At 38.7% G+C, this 14,790-nt stretch overlaps 1 protein-coding gene across 1 annotated transcript in view; it reads right to left on the reverse strand.

Moving 5' to 3' along the window:
* Window positions 1–14,790, reverse strand: part of LOC123663907 — a 47,672-nt gene that overhangs the window by 12,849 nt on the left and 20,033 nt on the right. Inside the window, exons 5-18 of the mRNA XM_045598550.1 lie at window positions 12,118–12,286; window positions 11,592–11,691; window positions 9,632–9,862; window positions 8,951–9,090; window positions 7,843–8,026; window positions 6,951–7,047; window positions 6,231–6,866; window positions 5,847–5,948; window positions 5,139–5,244; window positions 2,336–2,527; window positions 1,714–1,841; window positions 968–1,147; window positions 724–825; window positions 318–440 (exon numbers count right to left, since the gene is read on the reverse strand). Coding sequence (XP_045454506.1) covers window positions 318–440; window positions 724–825; window positions 968–1,147; window positions 1,714–1,841; window positions 2,336–2,527; window positions 5,139–5,244; window positions 5,847–5,948; window positions 6,231–6,866; window positions 6,951–7,047; window positions 7,843–8,026; window positions 8,951–9,090; window positions 9,632–9,862; window positions 11,592–11,691; window positions 12,118–12,286 — 2,490 coding nt within the window. The remainder of the gene's footprint in view (window positions 1–317; window positions 441–723; window positions 826–967; window positions 1,148–1,713; window positions 1,842–2,335; window positions 2,528–5,138; window positions 5,245–5,846; window positions 5,949–6,230; window positions 6,867–6,950; window positions 7,048–7,842; window positions 8,027–8,950; window positions 9,091–9,631; window positions 9,863–11,591; window positions 11,692–12,117; window positions 12,287–14,790) is intronic.

Genomic DNA, 14,790 nt, shown 5'->3' on the forward strand with positions numbered 1-14,790 from the left:
AGTATCAGCTTTCGACTATAACAAAAAACATCAAAATCGGTACACGCAGTGAAAAATTATGCGGTGTAATAAAACTTTGGTCGACAAAAAAATAGTCAAGTAAATACGCATTATTACATGTAACATGAAAAGTACTTATTAGATCTCAATTAAATATAAATGGGACTACTTGACACGCACCATCTTCCGATTTAAAAAATCATTGTAATCGGTCCACCCAGTCAAATGTTGCTTAGAACCATAAAATAAAAAATACGATAATAGCGATAGTCGTAGCCTACAAAAGTACAATTTATGTGTATAATGTAAATAAATACCATGGGTTCATCGTCGCTCAGTTGAGGCGATCCCACGTGGTTGTATGTTTGACTGTTCATAGTCATGTCCGCACCGCTTGTAGGGACGCCGGGGTTCGGTCCTTCAGAAGGCGTACGAGGACTCTGAAATAATCATTAAAATCAAATATGTGGTTAAAAAACTTTTGTTTACACGTGTTACTTTGATGATATGATTCCCCTAAGTTTGAACATAAGTTGGTGAAATGGTCACAGCAAATGACCATTCCATTAAGGGTCGGATAATTTACACGCCTTATAGATATTTGTTGCAAATTGGGCGGACATAAGACCATTTCTTACTGCATATGATGCATTAATTTTTTTTTTTTATAAAAAAAAATCACAGTTTATTTTTAACAGCAAAGGCTACATTTTATTTTTGTACCTGTGGCATAGAGCCCGTTGGATCACGACTACTGGAAGATTTGCGACGGTCTTTGTTACACCATTTCCATTCCGGGTGGGCCTTGAAATGAGCTTCTTTTACCTATGAAATGATAAATACATTTACTACATTTAAAATAAAATAACACACGTTTTATCAAGATAAATACTTATCATAAAAATTTGGTCTTTGACTGGTAAATGGACTGGGATAGGCTGAAGTAACCGACTAGTCAGCGGCTCACCTCACTGGCCAGCTCGTTGTACTTCTGCTTCTGCTCGGGCTTGAGCGAGTACCACCACTCGCCGAGGATCTTGCTGACGGTGCGGTTGTCCTGGTTGGGGTGCAGCTGGTGCACCATCTGGCGGTGGCGCTTCGAGAAGATCATGAACGCGTTCATCGGCCGCCGGATGCGTCTCTCCTTCTGGGAATTATTCGAGCGATATTCATCCATACTACATTAGGGCTATGACATTATACGACTAATAGAAGGGTCGGGTAGGGTCTGCAAAGCGCTTGCTATGCTTTTGGTGTTGTAGACGTCTATAGACTCCGATAATTAATCGCCTACCATCATGTGAGCCGTAAGCATATTTGATTACTTATGCATTCATCCTGTAACATTTCACTGCTGGGCATAGGTATATATCTCCATGTAGAAGAAGAATTGGAGCTTAATCTACCACGCTAGCCCACTGCGGGTTAGCGGATATGTTCGATTCTATGAGTAGTATGATCGCTATCCATTTATTTATGATAACAACCGTGACCGACGGCTTTACGTGCTCTCCGAGGCACGGTGGAGAAATCTACATTGCAGGCTTAGTCGTATAAAAAAATGCTATTGTCAATTTCTTACGGATTCACGGCCAAAAATGTTAGCAGGTTATATAATAAAAAGCTAGAAAATGACATTTTTTCTTTTGAAGTGAATTTTAATACGCAGCTTGATTATTTGCAAATTACCAGTAAGAAGATAACATAACTCACTTTTTCCTGTCCAGTAAAAGTCTGGTTCAGTGACGAAAGACTCTGAGACCGTCTGTTACCGTCCCCCGTTGTCTCCTCACACTCAAACACTTCATCATCTTCGTCCGTACACATAGACGGCACTCCGTCTAGACAAGAAATGCTTTATTCAACTTTTATAGAATAAGACACGGGATCTAAGTTAGACAAAAATCTGAGGCCTATACTAACAAGTCATGACGAGGAATCAAAAATCGCGTCAATAAGAGCAACAGACACATACGACCTTTTGCTTCAAAGCGTCAATATTATTATTTTTTTTTGGTCGTGGTTCATTTCGTTCCCTCAATTTTTTTTTAATCTGACTATCATTATATTAGACTTCTGGATCATTGTACAATAATAATAAATAAATAAATAACTTATTACTTTAATATAGCTTATTGGCTTTAATCTTTATCATAACTAAAAGCTGAAGCGGATAGATACGGTTATTTTTGATAACTATAACAATAAATACATAAATAACACCCAGGATTGGGGCGAGAATCGAACCCACCACCTCTAGATCAAAACTCAACCCTCCGCAAACTGCACCAACTGGCTCAGTCAAATTGAAACTGCGGTGTAGATAGAAACTCACCATTCCCCTCTGTCTTGATCTGTTCCTCGCTCTTGATGTGCGGCGGGTGGGGGGTGTGCGGGGTGTGCGGGGTGTGGGGGGTGTGGGGGGTGCGCGGCGTGCGCGGCGAGGGCGGCGCGGCGGGCGGGGACGCGGCGCGCAGCAGCGGGACCAGCGACTGCCACGGGAACACGCCGGCCGCGCCGCTCGACACTGGCCGGGCACACGCGGTCAGTGGCGGCACACCAATCGCAGACAATTCGCACACGCAAATATTTTATGATTGTGTGCAGTTAATACAGTAAATACTGGAGGAACACGTTTACTTTGATCGTGTTATTACTCAGCTCGTTGCTGTGTGACTACGGCACTAAAGAATTTAGCCACCCCCTCTCTTCCCGTGGATGTCGTAAGAGGCGACTAAGGGATAACAAGGTTCCACAACCATCATGGAACTTAAGAAGCCGACCGATGGCGGGATAACCATCCAACTGCTGGCTTTGAAATACACAGGCCGAAGACGGGCAGCAGCGTCTTCGGTGCGACAAAGCCAATACTGCGGTCACCAACCCGCCTGCCCAGCGTGGTGACTATGGGCAAACACATGAGTTCACGTTATTTTTGGCGTAAACTTGTGGAGGCCTATGTCCAGCAGTGGACTGTATAGGCTGTAATGATTATTCAGCTCGTAACACCCCCTGCTCCATAGGGCCCATGCCCTTCTCTATGTAGAAGGACCGAAGCTCAATTGGCCACGCTGCTACGCATTTAACACAAAGTTAGCGGATATATTCCCTACTATCAGTAACGATCGCTATCAGACTCGTCCTTCGGTATTTAGCCGCGTACATGGCGCACGCGCCACTACACCGGAGCAATCAGCTGGTTGGGGAGACTATAATACGTACAAACTTTTTAAGGCGGATTTATATTTGACTGACGTGACGACACGTCGTGTCATGACATAATGACTAGCGTTTACATTATTATGTCGCATTCTAACGCATCAGGACAATATTTTGAATTAATACAGCCGCAGCTCTAGAAAAGATCAAACGTTTTAAATGTTCTTCTATGAGTCATAAGATACTAATTCAGATTTTGAAGAAAATATTCAAATATAATGCGGGCAACTCTTTTAAAAAAAAAGAAACAGAAGGAGATTATGGATTCATCAAATCATTTTACAATTTATGTAAATAAACAAGCGACGCTAATGCGTGATAACACCACACAACACTGTTCACATTATCTGACTTATCGTAATGGCGCCGTTTCAGCACTCCCCGCAACCCGCTCGGCTGACACAAACCAGGATTGGTTCTGATGCGACACATCAGAAGCCATCACGACATCTGACAACACATCAATGTAAACGTTGGCATACAAAATGTATGATACCGATTCTGTTCTGATGCGTCACGACACGACAGTCAAATATAAATCCGCCTTTAACCTTTCACGATCTCTATGAACACTTTACTTATCGCGATTCTCATTTTAAAACTCCCGATATTTTTTTCTTTTATACGACTCGGTCACGAACAAGCTTGCGGCCCGCTTGATGCTTGCAATACCTACAGCATTGCCGCTTGCTGACCCTACCCCCAGACCCTCCCTAGGAGCTTTAATCATCTTCCTCACCACAGGATCGCAACACTACTTGGAAACTCTATTATTTGACTGTGATCTTCTGTGAGGTTAAGGTACTTTCCCAGAAGAGCTGCTCCAGATTTTGAGCAGGATGTATTCTGAAGTATCCTAGCTCAAAGGATTAGCCCTACTTCAAAATCTGTGCCCTACCTCAAATAAATATATTTTAATATAGAAATTTCGGCGACATTGCAATCGCGGTATGTCTCGTAGATTCAAAAGTTTATTCTAAATGCACTGCAAAATGCGCCGACAAAGGGATTGACAAATATTATAGGAAGGTATAGTTCGCGTCATGTAAAAAGAACGCTGGCCTTGAAGCTGCGCAGAAGCGATTTATCGGTCTATTTGGTGGTACGGGGTAGGGGGACGGGAGTGTTTATCACTGTCGCATGCTTGCCGGTGTGCTATTGGTTGACAGCGGTTGACAGTTCGACGTCGACTCAAATTATTATCGCGCACAAAAGTTTTAAATTACAAAATTCTCCATTTACTATTTATTTCACTAAAAAACAATTATCAATTTATCATTTTAAACACATAAAAACTATTAAGATACGAATATCGAGAGTACAGATAATTATTATTTTTGAATACGACATTTCAATAACTAAAAAATTTGTTATTGCTTTTGTTTAAAAAAAAATTGTGATTTTGTAAAGTGATAATTATTATACTTATTTAGTCCGAATTATTCGCACTTGTATTTCTAGTATTTTTTAATGTACCTGCCAATAACCATTATACGAAGCCGCGAGTGAAAGCCTAATTAAAAAATAAAACAGTAGTACTTGTGCGCGAGTATACCCATGCGCAAACGCACCCCCTCCAGTTTCTTTCAGCGTTCTTTTTACATGACGCGAACTATATATTTTTAACTAAAATAGTAAACAAACAATTTAATTGTGCAGAAATTTTGGGTCAAATATTTTTTTTCACATGGCAACATTAAAATATTGTCATTTCATTAATATTCGTATGTACGTAATCAATTTTAAATTTTATTAGCCTACAGCAATGTACACAAAACATATATATCAGACACCATTTCTCCGGTTGCCGAACTAAAAAACAATTCCACTTATATCATTAGTCACTGTTGTTAGAGTTGAAAAGAAAAATCTTGCTATGTTCTTATCAACATATTAAAAATATGACAAATAAATCTTACCTATTATAGTATGCGAAGCGTGTGGAGTGTGGGAAGTAGGCGGAGGCAGAACGGGCAACAGTTGATTAGGGTGAACTATCACCGCACTGTTGTTTATGTTATTTATCTGAAAGTAAAATAATAAATTAATTCATTATTATTTACATTCATACTTTAACTTTAAACATACTAAATTTTCACTTAATTTTATGCCCTCAGTTCTACTCTTGTGAGGTATAGCGTGAAATTTTTTGATTTGACTAGCCCGTTGGCGCAGTTTGTAGTGACCCTGCTTTCTGCTCCGGGGATTGTGGGTTCGATTCCCACCCTGAGTCTGGGTGTAATGTATATATTTATTTATATATTTATATATGTATTAATTATAAGTATGTTTATCAAAAAAAAAAAATATAGCTATACCAGTCGGCTGTTACCTATAACACAAGCATTAAGTTGCTTACTTTAGGGACAGACGACCGTGTATGTATTGTGTAGATATTTATTTATTTATTTAATTTTATAGATAAATATTCTGATATAACATTATTTTTTTAAGAAAGTAGGTCGTTTGATGAATATAGTAAATCATACAAAACACTTTATAATAATAGATAAATCAATTAAAAATAAGGATTCTTTTATTTACAATAATATTATACCAGCACCAGACATTATATTATAGTTAATATTACATCAGTAAAAATTAATCAAAGGAGTGCAAATAAAAACCAGACTACTTACATGATCACCGTTGTCTAAACTACGATGTTCAATTTCCGTTTCGTTGTTATTATTAATCTGCTGCGCCATCTGATGCTGTTTATGATCTAACTACAAAGACAAAACACACTGAGCATTAATTATAATATTATTTAATAATTTAAAAAATAATGGTGAAATTTCTCAAACGCAGTTATTATACAAATTGTATGAAAATATTCCACTGTTAAAAACCAAACTTTATATTTATTTTTGAATGTGAATTGGTTAGAAGTGAGTTTTTATCAAATATGTTACTTGCAGTTTTACATGAATTTATAGTTATGGCTAGCGTTTTCCATTTACAAACGAATATTTCCCATATAAAAACATTAATTATATCCATTTGCTTACTTGAACAGCATCAGCTGGTTCGTTTTTTATCAAGACGATTTTCTTCTCGAGCGTGTTCTGCGGTATCACGTAGAACCTCCTGACGGCGTCTTTCATATCCGTGTCCACTAAGGACACGAGTCGCGCTTGCAGAGGCGCGGGCTTCACTATCCTCTTGCTATCATCCAATCGAGCCTCGGAGAGCTCTAAAGGCCGTTCGTTTTGAGGCACCGAGTGATCTTCATCCTCATACTCCGAGACTCGTCTATTACCAAAATTTTCAAGATTATTTAGCGGTGGTGACACTTCCGTCTCCCGTCTATAGGGTTCCTGTAAACCGTTCCGTCTTAACGGCTGGCTTCTGTAGATATGCTCTAGATCGTTACCGTTCGGTGGAATCCTGTGTACTACTAAGTTGTGCGGAGTATCTTCGACTTTAACATTTCTGATCGAATTTGCGATACTAGTCGGCAGGCCTTGGTTGTTTACGTTATTTATTATCGAAATGCTCGATGGTAAGTTGAGCGATGACTGCATGGTCGTGACCGTGTTCAAATTCGTTTGAATATTGCTCTGGATGTTAAGATTCGAGGTTTGGAGACCGATCACGCTGGCCTGACTCGATTGAAGGTTTGTCGAACCGTTCCGATTGTCTCCCTGTAAAACAAAGATTTATAACTTACTTTTACCTAGTACATTATATAGTTTATTGGCTGGTATTTGTTCCACTGTCATAAATACCTGGTAATGATAGGTAGGCGCGGGGGATAATCTTATGACGCTTGTGGCGACCCCACCGACTGGGGAGCTGACTCTACCCGGCCGCACTAGCTCGGGCCTAGTAGATAAATTATATAAAATATGACAAAATATGAATAACCTGCATTTTTTATATTAACCATTCGGAAGAATGAACTTAATAAGCGAGTAGAGGGAGTAGATGTTATAATACTTGTGACAATTTCATATTGAAAGAAAAAAATGTGATTAAAACACATTATTTTAAATTCTTAATTTAAAGATGTGGTCTTTAGGAAAACTGAGATAAGTCAAAAAAAAGTAAAAATGAAATTTTTGCACTTATCGGTTCAAAATATTAATATGTTTCATGAAAAAAAGAAGTTAAATCACTAAAATATATTGAACATTAAAAAAAATAACAATTTTCTGACAAATCACGAGTTGCTTTCAGTTTAAGTGTTTATGGTGTAAAGTTCAAATATACGTGGTTATCTCCTTTTCCTTCAACAGAACAGAAATGCCCTACCTACCTATCTACTAACCTAACCTAACTGAGGTAGGGCACAGCAGTAATTTCCTGCTCAAAATATGGAGCAGCCCGACTGGGGTAGTACCTCGACCTTACAGAAGATCACAGCAAAATAATACTGTTCTCAAGCAGTATTATGTTCCTGTTGGTGAGTAAGGTGACCAGAGCTCCTGGGGGATTGGGGATTGATTGGGTCGGCAACGCGCTTGCGATGCTTCTGGTGTTGCAGGCGTCTATAAGCTACGGTAATCGCTTACCATCAGGTGAGCCGTACGCTTGTTTGCCGACCTAGTGACATAAAAAAAAAATGGCACAGGTACAACAATTAAAATAACAATAGGCTACAATGCGCGTGCGCGTTACCGTATGAGGTGGTGGTAGGGCGCGTGCTGCGCGAGCGGCGCGGGCGGCGCGTGCGCGTGCGGCGCGCGCGGCGCGGAGGGCGGCTGCGGGGACGCGATGGGCACGAACACGTTGCCGCGCAGCACCGGCGAGCCGCCCAGCGGGGACGCGCCCGGGCTGCCCGAGCGCGAGCTGCCCAGCGACACTGCGGCACCGGCTCGGTTAGTGCGCACCCTGACCCTCAGTGCGACTTAGCTAAAGAGACTCGCTTTCGCACTGTCGCCGCGGTCCAACACACCGGCAGATCTTTGGTAGCGAGAGGAACGTGGTATGAGGAATCACGTCCGCCATCGAAAAGGGAGGATCCTCCGACCAGACGGGTGTCGTGTCTGGCGGGCTACCGCCCCGACGGTCGTTGTCGGGATCTTGTATATATACTTAATCACTTTGAAAACTCTGATAGCGCGATGTAGCATACGTCAGTTTTCTCTAATTACGTAGTTTGTAGTCGTTCGTATATCGCGCGATAGATGTCGCCACAGATCGAACACCGGAGCGGCCACCGCCCGTTGACTCGCTCCACCTGCCCGTAGCCACTTCGGCCGCGTGCGAGCCGCAATCGCTACCATAGCAAGTAGTCCGACACACCAACAGAACTGCCGGAGCGACTATTACCCGCTACGTGCCCCTCAATATAGCGATACGATTCAGCCTGTAACGTTCCACTGCTGGGCGTAGGCCTCTTTCTCCGTGCAAAAATGAATCGGAGCTTAATCCACTACACTGCTCGACCGCATAGGAACCGAACCTTAACCCAGACCTAATTGCTCGGCCACAGTGAGGAGCTCCGCTCTTTATTCGAGCTTAAGACTTATTCAACAACAATTTAATTTTCGAACATGAAATGCCGAATCTTTTTTATTTTTTAATATAGAAAACACTGCCGTGCTTATCTAAAACTATAAATACCTAAATCCAAGAGTTTAATAAAGTAAATAAGTAATATATTTTACAATTATAAGCATAAAAGAAAGGTAATGACGTCAAAATTTTCTAAAAAGAGTTAAAATCGTTTACTACCATTCGCCTTCTATCCAGAAGGCTTAAGACAATTTTTATGTAAACTTACCAAGCATATTCGCAGCCTCGGTCTCGTCGGGGTCGAAGCGACCCGTGACGCGGTAGTTGGGCGGAGTAGTGTCCGACTCGCGGGACGTCTCATCGCCTTCCACGCCAGTACCGCTCGACGACAGCGACTTACTGCTGCTTCTGGAATTAAACATTAGAGAAATTGACATAGGATACAGATTTTGTGACAAATTTTTAAATATTGGTCAAAAACTTTTCTTCATAATTTAATTTAAAACAGTCAGTGAAAGAGCTGTCCAAAACGTTTATATCCTAATTGAGACGGCCAAATATTTTTACCTATTTCAAAAAAAGGAGGTTTCCTATTCGACTTAAATTTTTTAATGCTGTCACCTCAAAACTTTTTACTGGCTGTATTGATTTTGATGGTTATTTTTTAAATCATGATCAATGATTGTCATGTGGTTTATATTTAATCGAGATTTGACGAATAGTTTCTGACTTATCTTTAATAATGCGTATTAAGCCGAATATTTAGTTGACTCCCTACTTTGTATTACTTATCGATGAAGATTCAAGTAAGTTTTTTTTGTTTGCGAGTAAACACAATTGTATAACATAAAGATAATTAGATACATGGCCATAGACTCATAGTTAGATAACCACCCCCAAAAACCAAACATAATTTTAGTTTATGTGGTAAAAATGTTGCTACTATTACCTCTGTTGTGGTGTATGAGCAGATCCTTGAGCCAGGGGAGTGTTGGAGGACCTCGTGACGCCTCTCAGCGAGAGGTGCCTCGAACAGAATCCTCGCCTTTGACTCTCCTTAGTGCAGCCGTCCTTGGAACAGAGACGTCTCCACTGTTTACCGTTATACTTCTTCCGTATACCGGTTGGTGTCGACACTACGTCGCCTTTCTTGTACTTGTGCGGTGTTGCCGCTTGAGATCTGTCAAATATAATAATACCACCATTGTATGTATATTCATTTATATAAGTAAACGACTCAAAGTCAAAGGAATATAGTAAAGTAGGAATTCTGTGTCGGGTGTCCAAACCCAAGCAACAAAATCATAAGCGCTCAAACCATGACAAACATCTGTTTGATATATACAAATAATTATCATGTGTAGGGATCGAACCAGAGACCGCTAGCGCATCAGTCAGTTGCTATGACCACATCAGAAACGTATTATCTATCGATATACATGTTGTGTAAGTGTATTGTGTATATTATGTGTGTGTAAGTATGAACTAGTAAATATTGTACTATTTATTTATGTATTGCGCTTATGTAGTTGTGTGTAGGCGTGCGGCGTGACCTCGCACTGCATACGCAACAAGTGACAAATTTACAATACTTTGCCTAATATATCGTGATAGGTTTTTACGTGATCTGTCAGTTGACAGTTTATTTTGGCATTTTTAAAATTTATTATCAAATATTTTTTTTTTTTTTTTGAATATCATATCAAAAATTGACCGCTCCAGCGGGGTTCGAACCCGCGCCTCCGACATACCGTGTCGGCGCTCTAGCCAATTAAGCTATGGAACGATGCACCCGCTCGAGCGAAATTTTCGATATGATAATTTTTAATTTCGGTTTAAACGAACCGTGGCGCCGTCTATAGTGAGCTCTTTACAGAAACCCGTAACTATTCAAAGTTTCATATTACAATGAAAATCTTTGACAGGAGACGACACCGTGCTATTTTTAATATCTAAGATTTTATTTTTTTTTTTTGTGTTACCCACATTAGAATAGTTACGGGTTTCTGTAAAGAGCTCACTATAGACGGCGCCACGGTTCGCTTAAACCGAAATTAAAAATTATCATATCGAAAATTTCGCTCGAGCGGGTGCATCGTTCCATAGCTTAATTGGCTAGAGCGCCGACACGGTATGTCGGAGGCGCGGGTTCGAACCCCGCTGGAGCGGTCAATTTTTGATATGATATTCAAAAAATGTTTAGAATTCCTAATGTGGGTAACACAAAAAAATAAAATCTTAGATATTATTATCAAATGTCTTGTCAGTAGGTACTATAAATTTGACAAATGACCGAAAACAACTGTACTGTCTGCCCTAAGTTTACGACCAGTTTGATCTCATTTCCTTTTGTCTCAAAACTCTCCATACTTAATTAAATTGTACGGAAATGACTGATTAGCTATACCATACTTTGTACTACATAATGTACAAGTATAATTATGCTCTGTTTTGAGATATGCAAAGTTAAATATTGATAAAATAAATACTACGTATTATTTTATAAATAAAAATGAATAAAATTTATGATTTTTGTAATCATAACACGCAAAAGTTTCTACCACACAGTTAAAACCTTCTAGATTAAATATTCTCACAGTACAATACTTTACTAACTAGCTCTAAGTAGCCCAATAATATATTGATCAAAGTCATTCTTTTAAAATTAGAAAAGTGCTGAAAAACTGCCTCATTTTGGAGTGACGAATAAACACGACCTAAACATACAGAATAACCTGAGTTTTTTTTCTTTACTTAATGTGAATTGAATTTTAAGCACAAAGAAATTTAGCACACAAAAACTGGCCACTTGTGTTATGCATCTCCTGGGTTTTCTTCTATCAAAACATCTAGAGTCTAGACTAATGCAATAAAAGCTATTATTATCAGAGGTTTGAACAATTACAAACCTAGGAGTAGGGGCTTGAGATCTGGGTGTGAGGCTGCCTTCGATGAGGCTTGACGTACTGCCTCGGCTCTGGAGACTGCTACGTTTACTGTTGTTGCAGTCTAAACATACATGACAAAAAATAATAAAAATTCAATATTAATCATATTTAACAAAGTGCCTAAAGTAACAAGTACATTTATAATGCAAAATCAATGCAATTTCCATTTAGGCCAAATACTTAAAAACTCGAAATGTTCTAAGAACTATGCATAACAATTTTGGCTCATTGCTAATGAAAATGGTAACAGAGATGATTGAGCGTAGCCAAAAGTTAATTAAAAATTTCTGATTTATATATAATGCAAATTTTGTTGTTCAATTTCAGCTTACAAATCTATTGATAGAAAAGTCTAAAAATTATTTGTTTTAATAATTGTAATTCATATAAAAGACTTCTGCAACGCCAAAAAATAGCATTACAACTAGCTAAAGAATGTCTACTGAAATGTGAAACTTCTACTAAAACGTAATTTAAAATTTCTTACCCATATGAGACGAGTCTGTAGGAAACATAATGTTTTCGCTGGGCAGATCATCATCACTTTCGCCGTATTCGTCGAAAGGTCGAGAACCGTTGGACAGAGCGCCAACCGTCACAACCTGTGCTCCTGGCATTGGGGAGGACGTCACGAAGTGGTCACCACACATGGAGTACTGCAAATAAAATTTGATTTTTGTACATAGAGCACTAAAATACAATGGCTGTTGCCTAGTGTTTGCGGGTTCGATTCCTCACACTGCATACATTTGTTTTGGTTATGATGTATGCCATGGTCTGGGCGTTTGTGCTTGTGTATTGTGTTTCCGGACCCTCACAATTAAATCCCGGAGTAAATCCTAGTGGAGGAGGTTTGTGTAAGGCGTTTATTTATTTATATTTCAGTGACCATTTGAGTATAGGGATAGTGCTGTGTGGCTAAGGTACCAAAGAATATAGCCACCTCTCTTCCCGTGGGCGTCGTAAGAGGCGACTAAGGGATAACAAGGTTCCACTACCACCTTGGACCTTAAGAAGCCGACCGATGGCGGGATAACCATCTAAGCACCAGGCTTTGAAACACATAGGCCGAAGACGGGCAGCAGCGTCTTCGGTGCAACAAAGCCCTGCGGTCACCAACCCGCCTGCCCAGCGTGGTGACTATGGGCAACACACATGAGTTCACGCCATTTTTGCGCGAACTTGCCTATGTCCAGCAGTGGACTGCAATAGGCTGGAATGGTGATGATGATGATGTTGATGATAGTCAAACTTTCTCGCCATATTCAGGATAGCAAGTCAAAGAAATATTTTGGGCCGCAATAGGGTAAAACCAACGTTTACAGTGGAAGATAAATTCTACCTATGAATTTATGGCTTGCATATTTTACTAATTATCTACATATTTTACAAACAGACCCGACAGACATTGGCTTGTCTTGCGAATGGTCAACATGATTTCGAATTTTTTTAAATTTTCCTTTTGTCCGAGCAATTATCTTAATTTTAAATTCCGAATAAATTTGACGCCCAGTCGATTTCAAGTTTTGCGCGTAGCATCGAATTCAGCGATTTTTATTTATACAGAAAATATAACAGAATAAAAAATATTTCATAAATTGATATTTGCTATGCTATTATAAAATATTATTACAATTAAAACTTTGTAATAAAATCATGTATGCATTCATTACTAGCCCGAAGAATTTGCAACGATTGATTTATTGATAACACAAACTATATCGCAAACTAGCACGTTCAATTTTAAGCGTGAATATGTAACACTTTCTTAACAAAGTGTATAGTATTTTTTTTTGCAGTAATAAAATAATGAAGTAATTTTATCTGTTATATGTGGAAATTATTTTTTTTATTTTTTGATGGAATCTGCAATCAAGCACTCCTTTAAAAAGAATATATAAAAGTAAACATTTGTTGATTAAAAAAAAAAAACAATTATTTACATAGTTTTGATGTTCTTAGCTATGATTAAGGAAAATCAATTTTATGTAAAGAGATCATAATCTCTTTGAAAAAGAGATGGCAACTGGTCGATTTAATTTTAAGATTGAGGGCCTTTTTCACCGGTTGTGAATAATACTATTTGACAGATGACGGTATCCAATACAAATAAAAGTTCTGTAAATATTTATAAGATACTAGCTGTGCTCACAACTTCGTCCGCGTGGAATAGTGACTTTACATGTTCAACGTGATTATTTAAATTGGCAACAACTTTTTTATTTAGGAACCGATTGACATGAAACAAACGCTAAATTTTAAGCTGAGCGTGTAATAAATAAATAATGTTAAGCCACAATATATTAGTAAAAACCACATCTAAATCAAATAAGCTGTTTCCGAGACTAGCATGCACAAACGCACAGACAAACAGACAAAAATTCTGACAATCATTATTGTGAGTGCTATTTGTGTTGGTAAAGGTTTCAATAATATTTTTTAACCGACTTCCAAAAAAGGAGGAGGTTCTCAATTCGACTGTATTTTTTTTTTTTTTTTTTTTTTTTTATGTATGTTACATCAGAACTTTTGACAGGGTGGAGCGATTTCGACAAATTTTCTTTTAATCGAAAGGTGGTGTGTGCCAATTGGTCCCATTTAAATTTATTTGAGATGTAACAACTACTTTTCGAGTTATATCTAATAATGCGTTTTTACTTGACGCTTTTTTCGTCGACCTGCGTTGTATTATACCGCATAACTTTCTACTGGATGTACCGATTTGAATAATTCTTTTTTTGTTAGAAAGGGGATATACCTAGTTTAGTACCATGATATGGAAACCAGGATCTGATGATGGGATCCCAGAGAAATCGAAGGAAACTCTTGAAAATCCGCAATAACTTTTTACTGGGTGTACCGATTTTGATAATTCTTTTTTTGTTGGAAAGGAGATATCCCTAGTTTGGTACCATGATAAGAAAACCAGGATCTTATGGTGGGATCTCAGAGAAATCGAGGGAAACTCTTTAAAATCCGCAATAACTTTTTACTGGGTGTACCGATTGTAATAATTTTTAATTTAATCGAAAGCTGATGTTTGTCATGTGGTCACATATAAATTTCATTGAGATCTGATAACTACTTTTTGAGTCATCTTTGATAACGCGCAGTTACTTGAGCATTTTGTCGTCGATCTACGTTGTATTACTCGTCGATG

This window comes from Melitaea cinxia, chromosome 21 (assembly GCF_905220565.1).
Source record: "Melitaea cinxia chromosome 21, ilMelCinx1.1, whole genome shotgun sequence".
Lineage (NCBI taxonomy): Eukaryota > Metazoa > Arthropoda > Insecta > Lepidoptera > Nymphalidae > Melitaea > Melitaea cinxia.